This window comes from Epinephelus moara, chromosome 1 (assembly GCF_006386435.1).
Source record: "Epinephelus moara isolate mb chromosome 1, YSFRI_EMoa_1.0, whole genome shotgun sequence".
NCBI lineage: Eukaryota > Metazoa > Chordata > Actinopteri > Perciformes > Serranidae > Epinephelus > Epinephelus moara.
Genome location: NC_065506.1, coordinates 12,710,782 through 12,724,906, shown reverse-complemented (window position 1 = coordinate 12,724,906; position 14,125 = coordinate 12,710,782). Strand labels below are relative to the sequence as shown.

The window sequence follows — 14,125 nt, the reverse complement described above, 5'->3', positions numbered from 1 at the left end:
TTTGTCGGTATCCGAATTAAGATGTTCAAAACAAGACTCCTCAATTTTCGAATCCTTCCATGCTGTAAGAAGAACTCACAGATCACTGGATTCTCTCTGATATTTCTGTGGATTTGATCATCAGGTGTCGACTGTGGATCTGAGTCCTGGGCAGCGTTCCCACAAACCGCCGCGTCACATTTGACTCCTGCTCTGCAGCAGAGGTGAAACCTATGAGCAGGATGTGTGAACCGCTCTCGCACAGCTCTGCACCTCCTATGTTATGCAAGAAAAACAGACATCCGAATCCAGATAAACATCCAGAGCAAACATGGGACATTATTTGAAAACCAACATTTCTAAAAGCCACTAAAACAGATTCTGCTTAAGCTGGTTTAGTTTTTTTTATTTGTCTTGAGTTGAAGAGTGTGTGGGGTGACACCAGACTTGACAGCTGACCGGAGGACCAGTTCCCACAGTGACCTTTACCCACGTCATTATGTGACATTAAAATACTGCCAGAGAAAACTTGGCGTTTATATTTCTGCCACTCCCAGTCTTAATCTGTTTTTGTTACATGAACAATTGTCATTTTCCTTCCACTGACCTGTTGCTCTGTAACACACAGGTTACTTATTTAACACTTATTTAAGCACTCAAAACTGAATTATCTCTTGTCTGATGAGAGTGGTACTCATAAAATAACTGATAGCACTTATTACAACTAATTCTAGCACTTTAGTCTTTTGTTGATTAAAGTGTGAATAATTATTATTTTTCTAAATATTTGTGCATATTTTTTCATCACTTTCGTATTCGTTTGAAATGATAAACTATGAGCTGATAATTATTTTCCAGTGTAAACCTTCTGCAGAGTTTCCCCAGCTGTCATCTCTCTTCTTTCCCTCCCAGGCGGATGATGCAGGGGATCTGTCTTCTTTTAATCCACATTAGCTCTGATGATGTTTACTCACATGTAATGAGTGAATAATCAGCACAGCAGTGTTAACCCTTTCATCCCAAACCCTTTTAGGCCAGAGACTTTATTAGCTTTTCTGTGATGAAAGACCTAGGTGAGTATATTAGGCTTTGCCTCCTCAGGTTTGCTGCTTGCATATCAAATGAACTGCATGTATGTGGCAAACTAAACACTCGGGCCTAATTCCCCTGCCTGCTATGCAGGTCCACACTTCTCTATGAATATTAAAGCCCTCTCTGTTGGCTCTAGCAGGTAATTAGGGCTGTAGGTGAGAGAAAGGGGGAATGAGCGGGGAGGATCTTATATCTTAGTCTAGACTTAGCGGTGCCAAGAACCTCTCTGTGTTTGCAGAGCCCCATTAACAAAGATACACTAAATAAACTAGATAACCTGTGACAGAAGCTGATCTCTGGTCTGCTGTGGAGCAAACCTCAGACAACTCATTTATCACAGGTTTCAGACCACGACAGGAAACTATTATAAGGTGTCTGAAAGGACTTCCTGATTTGGTAATGTTACTTAATTCCATGCTTAAGGTATTTTTGTAACCTATTATGGCCAGTTATATTTACATATGTATGGCTTCTCTGTGGCATATTATTTTTTTGCCTTTGACATTTATAGCGCGCATGATTTGTGAAGAATTATTGTTTTCACAGAGGACATGTTGACATGTCACAGTAGGAAAAGCACAGGTGTAAATAATAGAATTATCGTTTCGGCTTCAGTTTGAGGGTGCCATCATTAAAGTTAATACTAACACCTGTGCTTTTCCTGCTGCAGTATGACCGGTCGACATGGCCGCCGTGAAAAAAGCTTTTATTTTCTGAATTTGTCGAAAATGTGAACAAAAATGATGCACAAGACCACGGGAATACTTCCTTATTTTCTAAAAGATTATAAGTTGGCGTTTTTTCTTAATTAGATAGCTTACAGCAAAGATGCTGACAGGAAACACTGGGGAAGGAGAGAGAGAAGATAATAAATACTGTATTGTCCCTTTGGGGGAACTTATCTCTGGCTCAGAGGGCTTTGATGGTATTCAACACAGGCCGCTGGATGGATTCAAACTGAGCTTCATGATAGCTGTCTCAACCTTCAGGCCACCAGGCAGCCGTCACAATATTTCCATGTGACTGAATGGTGCCATCATTATTAAATTGGGGAGGAATATGTCACTCAGTGTGTAAACATGTGCTGTAGCTCCAGTGAGGAGATATACTGTAACAAGCTGATACAGAATATATATGATTCATTCAGACAAAGTGGTAAGAAAGGATTAGCTTCACAATTTTTAGTGTTTCAGGTGAAGCCTCATAAAAGCTTCAGGGAAAGTTTGGAATACATTTTTGCCCCACATCACATCAACACACTGGAAGCAAGGAAGAAGTAAATGCTGTTTCAGTGTTTATATGAATCTTATCTGAATATTGTTTTCTGAAAGATTTGAAATATATTTGAGCTTATCCTGTAACCTCATAAGACCCGAACTTTTGTTTAGGATGCATTTTCAATTTCTCCTTTGAGATCAGTGGCACCTGATAAGTATAAAAAACGAAATATTGTCAATGATAATTATGTCCCAATGTCCTTAAACAAGATGATAATATAATCCCAATTTCCAACGAGTACTTTCTAATTAAAAGTGTATTATCTTGTTAGTGTTGCTAAAATTGGTAAAGTTTGTATGGCATATCAAACTACGAACATTGTACACACCTGGTCCACTTTTGTGTCAGGATCAGCTGCAGACTGCAACAGTTAAGCAGAATGAAGTATAAGGTTAAGTAAACCCAAACTGTGATGTCCCCATATGAGGACACAGGGTCTCAGGAGGTTTAGACAATTTTGGAGTAGTGACCTATGGGGGCTTTTTTTAGTAGAAGTTATGAGTTTAAGTGTTTCAAGAATTGCAAATAAACACATCCTCTAAATTTTAATATCATCAATTGTGTTACTTAATATTATAAAATATGAACCACCTTTAGTCATTTGCAAGTGCACTGTTTAAGTTGATATGACGAACTTGTTGCTTATTTACACATCCAGCAGTTGCAGAGTAACAGCGGCATTCCTTTCAGGTCAGTTTTTGGTCTTTAACAACTCCTGAGTGAATGGCTGGCTCTTTAGCTGCTTAATGCTTCACTATATGTTCACCAGTTCGTCTCTAACTGTGTCTGTCTGCTGTCTGGTAATTTTCTGAAGCTTAATCACTACAAGCAACCCATTTCACATTGTCATGTTGTTATTTGATACATTATTATAGTAAAAATGTCATTTATAACCACCTCACAACCCATTTAATCTCTTCACTTTATAGTTAGGCTTGCCATTTTATGGTATTTGTGTATTTTTATGTTTCCCACTGAGAACCATCATCCAGATGAGAAGCTTCTCTTATCTTGTGAGGTGCCAGTGTGCCTTCATGACCAGCAGAGGGCGCACTGTAGCATTTATTTCTCGTTGGGCTCCATCCTACCTCACATTTACATACAAACTGGGAGCTAACCAGAACAACCGCGAGTTAAACTGCACTGGATCATGGAGATAAGACTTCAAATGATGACAACACATGAGACATTTTAACATTTTTATTATAAATAGTGGTATAAAGAAATATAAAAATAGTTGTTAGACATATCAATATTTACATGGAACATTTCACAGGACAAAATAAATAAAATGTAGTATAGCATATATATTATAAATAAATTACTTGTTTCACAGTGAGGCAGTTAAAACAGAGTTTGTGTCTGTTGTTGGATGATGAAGATGATGGTGGTGATGATGATGTGTTGGGGTGTTTAACCCCAGTATTCTCTGGGAACCAGCGGCATGCAGAAGTCTTTGCCACACATCTGTATTAAAGAATCAACAGGAAATTTGATTAGTATTTTGTATTTTTTATTAAAAATAAAAATAAAAAAAGAAGCATGATGTGTGATATCCATATGAATTATGTTAATGAGTAAATGCTGACATACCTGACAGCAGGGCTGTGTTGCTGGAGGTGACTGCAGGATGGTATCCATGCTCATGTCTCCCTGAGGAGCTTCAATGTACTGTCCACTGTACTGATCCACACCAAAACTACAGTTCCCAGAATGCAGCATGGTGTTCTGGCTGTGACACTGGGCTGGGTACAGGCTCTGGTTCTGCAGCTGGGCCCCCTGTCCCCCCATGGACCCGTGCTGGAAGTAGCTGAGGATGTCAGGTGAGGACATGTCACTGGCCGAGGTGTCTCCTTGTTCCCTCCTCTGAAACAGCACCTCCTCGCTGAGGCCCAGCTGGGCCGACAGGTAGGAGATGTAGCGGATGGTAAGGCGAAGGGTCTCTATCTTTGTCAGGGTCTGTCCGGCAGGGGCCACCGAGGGCGGGAGGTAGGACCTGAGGTGATGCAGAGCCTTGGTCAGATCCCTCATCCTCAGCTTTTCCTTCTCGCTGGCGCTCTCCCTCTGCTTGCTGCGCATCCGGGTGGCTCGGCCCGTCTTCCGGCCACGTCCAGAATGGGAGCAGGGTGAGGATTTGAGAGTCTGGGAATATCCAGTCTTGGCTGCTTTAGGAGTGGACTGTGGCAGCTGCTGGTAGGAAGGAGAGAGGCTGGAATCCATAGAGGGAACAGGGGAGAGGGTTTCTGAAGAGGAGATGCTGGAGAGATCCGAGTCAGAACACCACTGGTACTGCAGGCCGTAGTTGAGCAGAGGCACTGAGGAGGTATCCATGTTGTGTGGAGGGACTGAGGCTGGGAGTGCTGCTCAGGTCTGTGGCACTGGTTTTTAAGTCTAGGCCAGGCCACAGAGGTGTGAAGTGACACCTCCGCAGATTCTCACAAACCATCACTGTCTACAGCAGAGGCCACTGCCCCTGAACATACACACACACACACACACACACACACACGCTCCCTCACTGGGACTTTGTCTCAGTTCCTCTCCCTCTCCTCTGTGTCTGGGAAAATTCAGCTACAGGAGTGGAAGTGTGAATTTTGACTCCTGCTCAAAACAATAAACAGTTTTTGCTTTTTGTCCCTGCAGCAACCAAGATGCATTTTGCACATGTTTAAGGGACAGGGTTTGTTTTGAAAGATCTGATTTCTCCCACATTCACTTTTTAAAGTCAAAATACTGGTCACTGAACTGGACAATAAATAGGAAAGTGTAAAGAAGTCATCCACTGCAAACTATAAATCTATTGTTTTATACCTGGATAGACACAGGCAATGTCACACCAGGTTAAAACTCCCATAATCTTTATTAAGCACTTGATGATGTTTCAGTATTTTTTCCAACTTGTGATCAAATGCTAACTTCACTTGTTTCTGCACCGGTAAAACACAAATAAAATCCCATCACTAATAATGTAAAAGAAAAAAAAATATATATATATATACATATATATATTGTTGTAATTATTTAAAATTTAGGAAAAAAAACATTAAACTCAGTAAGGATCTGAGAGTGATTATCACCAAAGTAATGCATAAAAATCCAGTGTTCAAATATATAATCTCAGGATCTAAACATGGTGAACAAGTCTGAACTGAATGCGTTTATTAACTTAGAGTTAAAATCAGCTCCACCTCAACCAACTAAAACATTAAAATGCTACTTACATGTTAATGCATAAATAATAATAATCTTATAGTATAGCACTCCGAAAAGAGATCGTTTGGCATAAAGAGTGCTTTTACTTGTGATACTTTTGATACTCTGACATTTTGCTATACTGTGGTACTGTAATATAACTGTGAATGTAGGACTTTTACTTGCAACAGAGTATTTTTACTTTGTAATACTGCTAATTTTACCTCAATTAAGTGTCTCTTCCACCATTAATAAATTGTTATTAATCTTGAAAGACAGTATACGTTCATGTGAGGGTAACTTACTATAGCATTAGGCCTACAAGCTATGATAGAAAAAAGGTTTGTTAATTAAATGAACATCACAGAGATGGTCTGATGTTAACATTTTTATCAAGAGGACTATAGATATGGATCATGTCTCCCTTTTTAAGTTGTCTTTCAGAATTTGCATCTCTGAATTATGATTCATGGAGCAGGTTGCATCAACTGGTCTTTACTAAGCCTGGTGCTGAGTTGGTCTTTAGAATGGACTTAATATTGGTTGCACCAGCCACACTTAATCTTAGTCTTAACTACGCCCGGTCTTAGTGGTGTGTGTTCATATGAATGTTTACAACATGTCTTGCTATTGCCTTGCAGCACATGCTTTGCTAAGATACATTGTTAACATCCTCCTGCTGTCCTGTTGATATGTAGCTCATCATTTATTATTTGCAGCAACGTTATTATGGATTAGAGAAAAAGAATCTGCATCTGGGCAGCTAATGCGCCAGCTATCTAGCTTGATAACTGACATTAGCAGTGCACTTTTCACTGGTGAATGTCAGCTTGTTCAACATGTTTGTACATAAGTGAGAGAAAAAGAAGACTTGAGCAGGAAAGCTCTTGTGTTGAAGGCTTTATCAGGCTGCTGATATAAAGGGCCAAGATATTTTACTTTACGCCTGCCACTGACTGGGCAAAAGATTTACACCCAGTTTTAGCAAGAAGGTGTAAGCGTGAGGCTGATTTATACTTGTGTGTCAGCTCTATACAGAGCCTACGCCGTAGCTTAGGCATGTGGCCTATGCCGTTGTGAGCATTCATACTTGTGCTTTGTATTTAGTTGATTCAAAACACACCCAAAACACACATTAAACATGGCTTAGTAGAGACAGTTTCAATTACAAGTACACAAATTGGCTTCATTATAACTTGCAAGATTCACAGACAAAATACTTGTCTTTTGCTGGACACATTTTCCCCACAAATACAACATGCTAATGATACTAAGGACAACAGCAACATTAAACAAAGGTAACATTACAAAATTGGGCTCCATTACAACTCACAAGGTTCACCGGCAAAATATATGTCTTAGACCAAACACGTTTTCCAAACAAATACAACATGCTAACATTATTAGCACAAGTGTATGCCATTTTACATTGTCTTAATTAGCCTAGCAATTAGCAGAGATTTCCTCTACCCATATGAAGCCAGGATAAATCACACAAGACTTAAAATGCTATTTTGTGGAGACATTATTGTCTTCACAATTCATGTTTCCTCTCTGTGAACTAACAGTAAGTAAAAGCTTCATTTCCACTGAGGGAAATGGTTTCGGTTTACAAAATTAGACAGGAGGTGTGCATCGCAGCAAAGTGTAGTTATTTCTGGGGAGGTGCACGTCAGGCTATGGTGTAGGTTATGGTGTGGGCTCTGCGTCAACGCAGCATGCTTTGTGCCTGAGACACAACATAAATGATTTTTAAATTATTTTGTAAGCGTACATAAGCAGGCAAACCAAAGCACTGGAGAGGCTGGGGTTAAAATATATATCATTATGTCCGTGTCTGAGAAGTCAGGAGATTTCTCATTATTGCTGCAAGAGAGCAGAGCTGATTCATGTCCTCTTTGTAGGGTGAAACTGCCTTCTCATGCTTCTTCCTCCTCACCTCACTCCAACCTTGAACCTGACATCAGTGTGTTGTGCCCTTCACTTGATCTCCTTCACTTTATATCCCAGCACTTCTCACCAACATGATCATTTTATTGTCACAGCGAGTCAGACTGTGATCTCTGAGCCCTTCACTGTCTTTATCTTGATCTTGGGAGTGAAGCTTCCTCCATTGCTACTGCTGCTGCTGTTCCTGTTGTATGTGCTTCTGGATAGAAACCTGTGTCCTACATGGTTAAATGTAAATGTAAATACGTTTATAATGAAGCTTAATGAGGTGTATTATCCAGTTAAAGCAGAGGCGTGATGGTTTCACGCTGATGAGAACTGATGAGTCTGGAGGTGTCACTTCACACCTCAGCTGTGAGAACCGGGAACGCTGGAAAATACTGCCACTGCTACCCACTCTCTGTCCCCATCTCACCCCTCTTCTCCCTGTGTTTCCTTGTGTTTCACCAGGTTTTGTTTTTAGCATCAAATCTATTTAGAAAGAGTGATGCATTTGAACTCAGAAATGGTGATGTTCCATCTTTTGTTGCTTTGCAGGAGCACACTGAGATATTTGACATGGACAATACTGAACTAAAGTGCTTAGTTGGTCAAATTAGAACATATAGAGATGGGATATTTTGAATTTTAGAGAAAATCAATATAACCACCAGCTCAAGTTTTCAGTTCTTCCTTAAATAATGTGTGGGTGAATGCTGAGTCAGTGAAGTTATGCTTTTCACTTTGTTTTTCCCAAACCACTCTGAGTGCATGCAGCTGCTTTTTTGAGCCATGAGGCAATTTGTCTGTGTTATTTATCAATCTATGTTGTTTATTAAATCATTGTAACATCACTCCTGACATACATCTCATCTATATTCAACACAGTGGACAGTTCTGATTTTTCACAGTTCAGTTTCCATGAAAACAGCAGCACTTTGTAGTTGGCTCGGTATGAAGGGTTTTATCATCCCTGATGGAGAAATGGCTTGCAGCAATGCAGATAACTAAAAAAAAATACTCTGTGAAACAAAAACATGAAACACAAAAGGGTCCAAAATGCTGAATTTGTCTGGTTTTCATAGAGGGTGTCCTTCAGCTTGGAGCCTTTTTTAGTTCCTTTGACCGGAACACTGAAGCCCTGCCAGCTCCAGGGAGCCTAAATAATGAAAACTAGGTTGAACAGTGAGGTGAGGTGGAAAAAGATAAAATATAAGACACCCTAAACAAAATAATTGTAAGATGTGTGTTATGTCAGGCTGAGGGCAGGGTGAACTGGGGTTGAACCCACACTGTGACCCTGCCAGTCACCCTGACCAAGGCGAGGCTGTGGGAGCCTGACTGGAGTTTGGCACCTCTGGGTGGACGACGCACCCACAGCAGGCTCTGAGGCTGGGCTGCCTGCCACCTGTCTGGGCCCTCCTGAGTGCATCAACCCCACCACGACCTCCAGTGTGCTCCCTCTGCTTGGAATAATATCAAATTAGATATCATTTCAATGGTAGCTGTGGGGACATGTTGGTGCCACGGTAAACGGTGACACAGCAAAGAATAAAAGATCATAGCCACAGCATGGAGGAATAATCTATTGGAACATGCTGCTTTGGTCCCCAAGACCTGTCCTATTGTGTCACCTCATCCCTGATCTGAAAAGCACTCACAGTCACAAAGGATCCAGATCATCCTCTCCACCAGAACTTCACCCCCCTTTGTTTCTGGACACAGGTATCAGCTACCCATGTGCAGAAAGGTCCATTTTATCAAGAGCTTTGTTCCCATAACTGCATAAGCTTTATATAAGTAATCTTGTTTTAGCTGTACAAGAAATCCAGTATGTGGTGTGTAGAATGCCAATCCATGTCTGTGACTCCTTTGTATAATTTTTGTATAATTTTGTATGTCTAATTTATTTGTGCACTTAATGTGGAAAAAAATTTCATCCTTGAGGATAAATAATAAACTATATTTTTTGGTTAATATTCAAGAGCACAAAATGCTTCCAGTTGTTATAATTATGTTACTGAAGAAGAAATTAGAAATGAATAAATGAGTTAAACAAAAGGCAAAAAGCTTCCAAGCATGGGTGGATTTCTGAACAGGCCTACAGGGCATAGCCTAGGGGCCCAAAGTGTGAGGGCCCCCCCTTGTCTTCACCTGCAAAATGTCACTCAAATGAATGCATACCGACCAGGAAGAGACTCAAAATGACCACGAACAGTTGAAAAAGAACTACAAAAAGGGCCAAAATAACCACAAGGAGACACAAATGTAGGAGATGTGGTGGGGCCTTTTTCATATCTGTGCTCCAGGCCCCATTGTCTCATGATCCGCCCATGACATCAGTACACTATGTTGGTGTTTCCTTTTCATTTGTAATCCATTTATATCTGCTCACACAACAGTTGGTTCACTACTGCACATGTGAAAGACAATCATGGGGCATCATGGACATGAAGATGTTTCCCAAAACAATCATATTTCCCAAAATGTGCCCTGTGGTTCCTTGTACTATGACATCACAGTTGACTTTTCGGCGATGAGATGAAGTCACATTATCGGAATGATAAAAACGATGAAGATAATTAAGACTCACTCACTTACTTAAAACACAGGCAAGTTTTTCTTAAACTTGTGTGGTATGCATGACAGTGAGTGAGGTAGCAGGTGAGGGGGATACATTCTGCACCCTAGGTGTGAAACATCGCTGGAGCCGGAGGGGTCAGCCAGAGGTGGACAGTAAATTTCCTCTAATTGTAAGAGGGTGACATTCGCAACATAACATTCAACAGAAAAACTTTACACAATCACCTGACAAAAATGTAATTGGTGAAACAGAAAGTAGAGAGGAAGGACTGAGTGTTGACTTGTAGGGTGTGTTGATAATATTTTATTACTCCAGACCACCTTGAGTATACAAACCTAAATCTAACGTTACATTAATGAGCCAAATCTCTGAGATCAAACTACATCATATTAAATCATTAGTTCCAGTGTGTGTTCTGTTTGCTGCCCTCTAGTCTGACATCCAGATAAACCTGGTGGACAGATCAGCAGAGTGTCTTTCACACCTCAGCCAGAGTAAACACATCCTCCTACTAACGGCACTTGCTCACACTTGTGTGCTGCCATGTTTTTACAAGCCCTCCTCGCCTACCCCCCGACACACAGCTGCCACTGACATGGGAACAGTTATATTCAGCTCCCACTCACTGCTACCAGGCCTGAAATATAACATGTTTGAGAACGGATTTGACTTGACAAAACAAAATTATTTTTACATGACAGAACAGAACAAAGATTTCAAGGTTCTTCTCCCTCTGCTGACACAGACAGTGCAACACTGCGATGCTGATATACTCTATACTCTAATGCTGTCAATTTTAAAACTTTCCAACTGTATTTGTGAGTTTTACATCATGAATATTACAGCCGAACTTTTCTTTTTCTTTTTGAGAGCATGTTTTCATCTGTTCAACCGCTTTAAAGGTCCAGTGTGGGGATATATTGGCAGACATAGAATATAATACATGTGTTTTTTTGTCTGTGTGTAATCACCTGAAAATAAGATTTGTTGTTTTTTTTAAATAGGAAGCTGGTCCTGGTTTCTGGAGATGGCCACATTCACTGCCATGTTTCTATGGTGGCCCAGAATGGTCAAACCGAATACTGGCTCTAGATTGGGCTATTCACAATTTCACGTCGGCCGCCAAAGTTAGAAAGCCTTCTGCGACTCCACAATTCAGTATTTTTACTAGTTTAAATCATTGGGTCCATTGCTTTTGGAAAGTAAGACACCTCTGCAGATAATTCCTGTTAAAAACCTCCTAAAATTCTGTATCCTAAGTTATCAAAGAAAAATGGTGAGCACACATTACCAGGTGCTGGGCTAGCAGCCTGTCTCTGACATGCCAAACAACGTTGGAGAAACACTGATTTGTCACATGAAACTGCTTCATTTAGTGTTTTTACTAATTTAAATCACCCCGTGTGTTGTTTTGGAGAGGAAGAGACCTCTGTGGATAATTCAGCTCCCGGCAAAAACCTCCTGTATAATGAACACTGAAGGATGTTTCAGCTGGCTGTAATCTACAGTCCTCACCACTAGATACCACTAAATCCCTCTCAATCTTACACACTGTTAATTTAAGAGGAATGTTTTTTGCTTAATCCACCCTGAAATTGTTCAATTAAATTTCACGAGTACAACAATGAAAATTCATCCTCTGTGACTGTATTTCATAAATGATGCATATCTGTTAGGCGCACAGTTGTCAGACAACATCAAAAGGGTCAACATTTTGGGATATGAGCTTATTCACTTTCTTGAACAAGATGAGGTAACTGATACCACTTCTCATGTTGAGAGTGTTAGTAATCCTCTCATTTAACTCTCGTATTTCCCCAAATAGTTAAGTGCTTATTCAAATCTGAAATTCTATAAAACCCCTTTACCAAAAAACCTACTACCACTCATCTGGCTTTTATAAGTAATGGGAAGGTTACAACTGGCATTCATACCCAGGCCAAAAAAAAAAAAGCCCCATTTCCACCAAACACACGCTTCACACATGGTATCTAGACCCTAGTGTTTCCACTGCAAACAGTACTCTTAAATGTGGGCGGGGTTGTTGTCACTCACTGCTCCGTCCAACACTCACTAGCCCCTTTTACACTGCCAGATTTTCCACGAATGTTGGGCCGTTTTGCCGGCATGCTGCGAGCGTTTAGACACACAGAGCCGGATTGGCGAGTTGATCCGAGGTGCCCAATTTTCCGCCTCGTAGGGTAGTCATATTGGCGGAACCTTTTAGTTTAAACAGAACGAGGCGCCCTTCCGCAACAGGAGGGGCTGTTGAAGACTTGTGGGAGGAGCTGTTGATGACGCCGAACGTGCAAGCCACTGGCGGTGGATAAACAGGAAGCAGCTGATAGCAGGAATTAGCGAGCAGCTAGTAGCAAGAGGGAAACACAAACCTGACAGACACTGTAAAGATGATCAACTGGGGAGACAAGGAATTGCGCGCCCTCCTTGCCCTCGCAAACGAAGAGGCCATTAACCGTCAGATGACAGGAACGGTGAAGAACGGGCCGACTTACGAGAGAATTGCCGAAGGACTGACCAGCCGCGGCTTCCCTCGGAGTACATCACTGTTTACGTCACACGCTGAGCTACACGTTGTGTTACTTGTTCACACCCCCACCCCCACCCCACCCCCCATTGCCCCGAAAAAGGCGCATTCTGTATAAAAAAAAGTAGGTAGGCGGCATTTTGCTGCACTCCTCGATTTTGTTTTTATACTGTCAATGCTGAAAGAACGATTGGGCTTTCCTGCAAATTTTCACATTTGTTTAAAAAGGGCTACTGTATTTCCTCATTACTGTTGACACAGATTGAAGTCTGCACCCCAGTTATTGTCCACAGAACAAAGCTGTATGCTGACATTTTCTGAACAAANCAGGAACGGTGAAGAACGGGCCGACTTACGAGAGAATTGCCGAAGGACTGACCAGCCGCGGCTTCCCTCGGAGTACATCACTGTTTACGTCACACGCTGAGCTACACGTTGTGTTACTTGTTTCCTCATTACTGTTGACACAGATTGAAGTCTGCACCCCAGTTATTGTCCACAGAACAAAGCTGCATGCTGACATTTTCTGAACAAAATAGAACAGGCTGCAGTGAGAGTCTCTCTCCATGGGATAAGAACAGGCTGCAGTGAGAGTCTCTCTCCATGGGATATTTAAAAATAGCGGGTTCGTGCATTTAGTTCTTCTCAGGCAAGCTCAGGAGTTTAGTGTTGCCAGAGCCCAGAGGAACGACGCTCTGCAACACTTTTTATTCTGAGTGAGGATTAGAATATATGCTGCTCACATAACCCGGCCGAAATTAATAAATATAAACACTTGAAGATCCACTAATTACTAAAAGTGTATGTCATATAAAAACTAAAGTGATGGTCAAAGTTGTCAGTGAAATTTAAGGTGTGTTGATCAATTTACGTCCTCAACTCATTCATTGAGTAGCATTACAAGTAAATGTTCCACCTTAAAAGTTGCCCGCAGTGAGCCCTGAGTTAAGTCATTTTCTCTGACTCCAGCTGCTGCTCTAGGCAGCAAAACATCCTTTCATTTTATAGTTACAGTTACTAATAAAACCCTCCACAGTATGAACAGTGGTTACATGAGTGTCAAAACCAGCCACAGCTCAGCGCTGAGCAGAGTGACCATCTGCTATTGACTAATCAATGGACTGCAGTGTTCACAGCTCCACCTTTTAGTACCAGATCTGTGTGCTAGAGAACCCAACAGAGGGGGTACCAAAAATGGGGAAGGTATGGAACGGTTCCATTGGTACCATCCACAACTTTTCACAGTGGAAATAGACACAGGTATAAATCAGCTCCAGCTTAATCTGCACTGGTGGGAATACAACGTCGGAGTGAACGCACTGATTTTAGTTCCTTTTCCAGAGATGCAATGACATGCCACCCCAGAATACTGTTTGTTTTGTGCAAGCAACAGTGAAACATTGGCTTATTAAGCCAGGGATATATAAAAAGCAGTAACCACTGTCACATTTCACTGGCCTCCATGCTGCTTTCTGCTGTTTATGAACCTGTTTTCTAGCCTGTCCGTGACATCAACCATGACAGTC

The 14,125-nt window shown here is 41.2% G+C and overlaps 1 protein-coding gene across 1 annotated transcript; it reads right to left on the bottom strand.

Moving 5' to 3' along the window:
• Nucleotides 1–3,560: 3,560 nt before the first annotated feature.
• mespba (mesoderm posterior ba) lies at nucleotides 3,561–4,689 on the bottom strand. Its single transcript, XM_050047699.1, has 2 exons — nucleotides 3,943–4,689; nucleotides 3,561–3,816 (listed from the first exon to the last, which is right to left on the bottom strand). The coding sequence occupies exons 1-2, from the start codon at nucleotides 4,678–4,680 to the stop codon at nucleotides 3,763–3,765; spliced, it is 792 nt and encodes a 263-aa protein (XP_049903656.1). The 5' UTR covers nucleotides 4,681–4,689; the 3' UTR covers nucleotides 3,561–3,762.
• Between the last annotated feature and the right edge of the window lie 9,436 nt (nucleotides 4,690–14,125).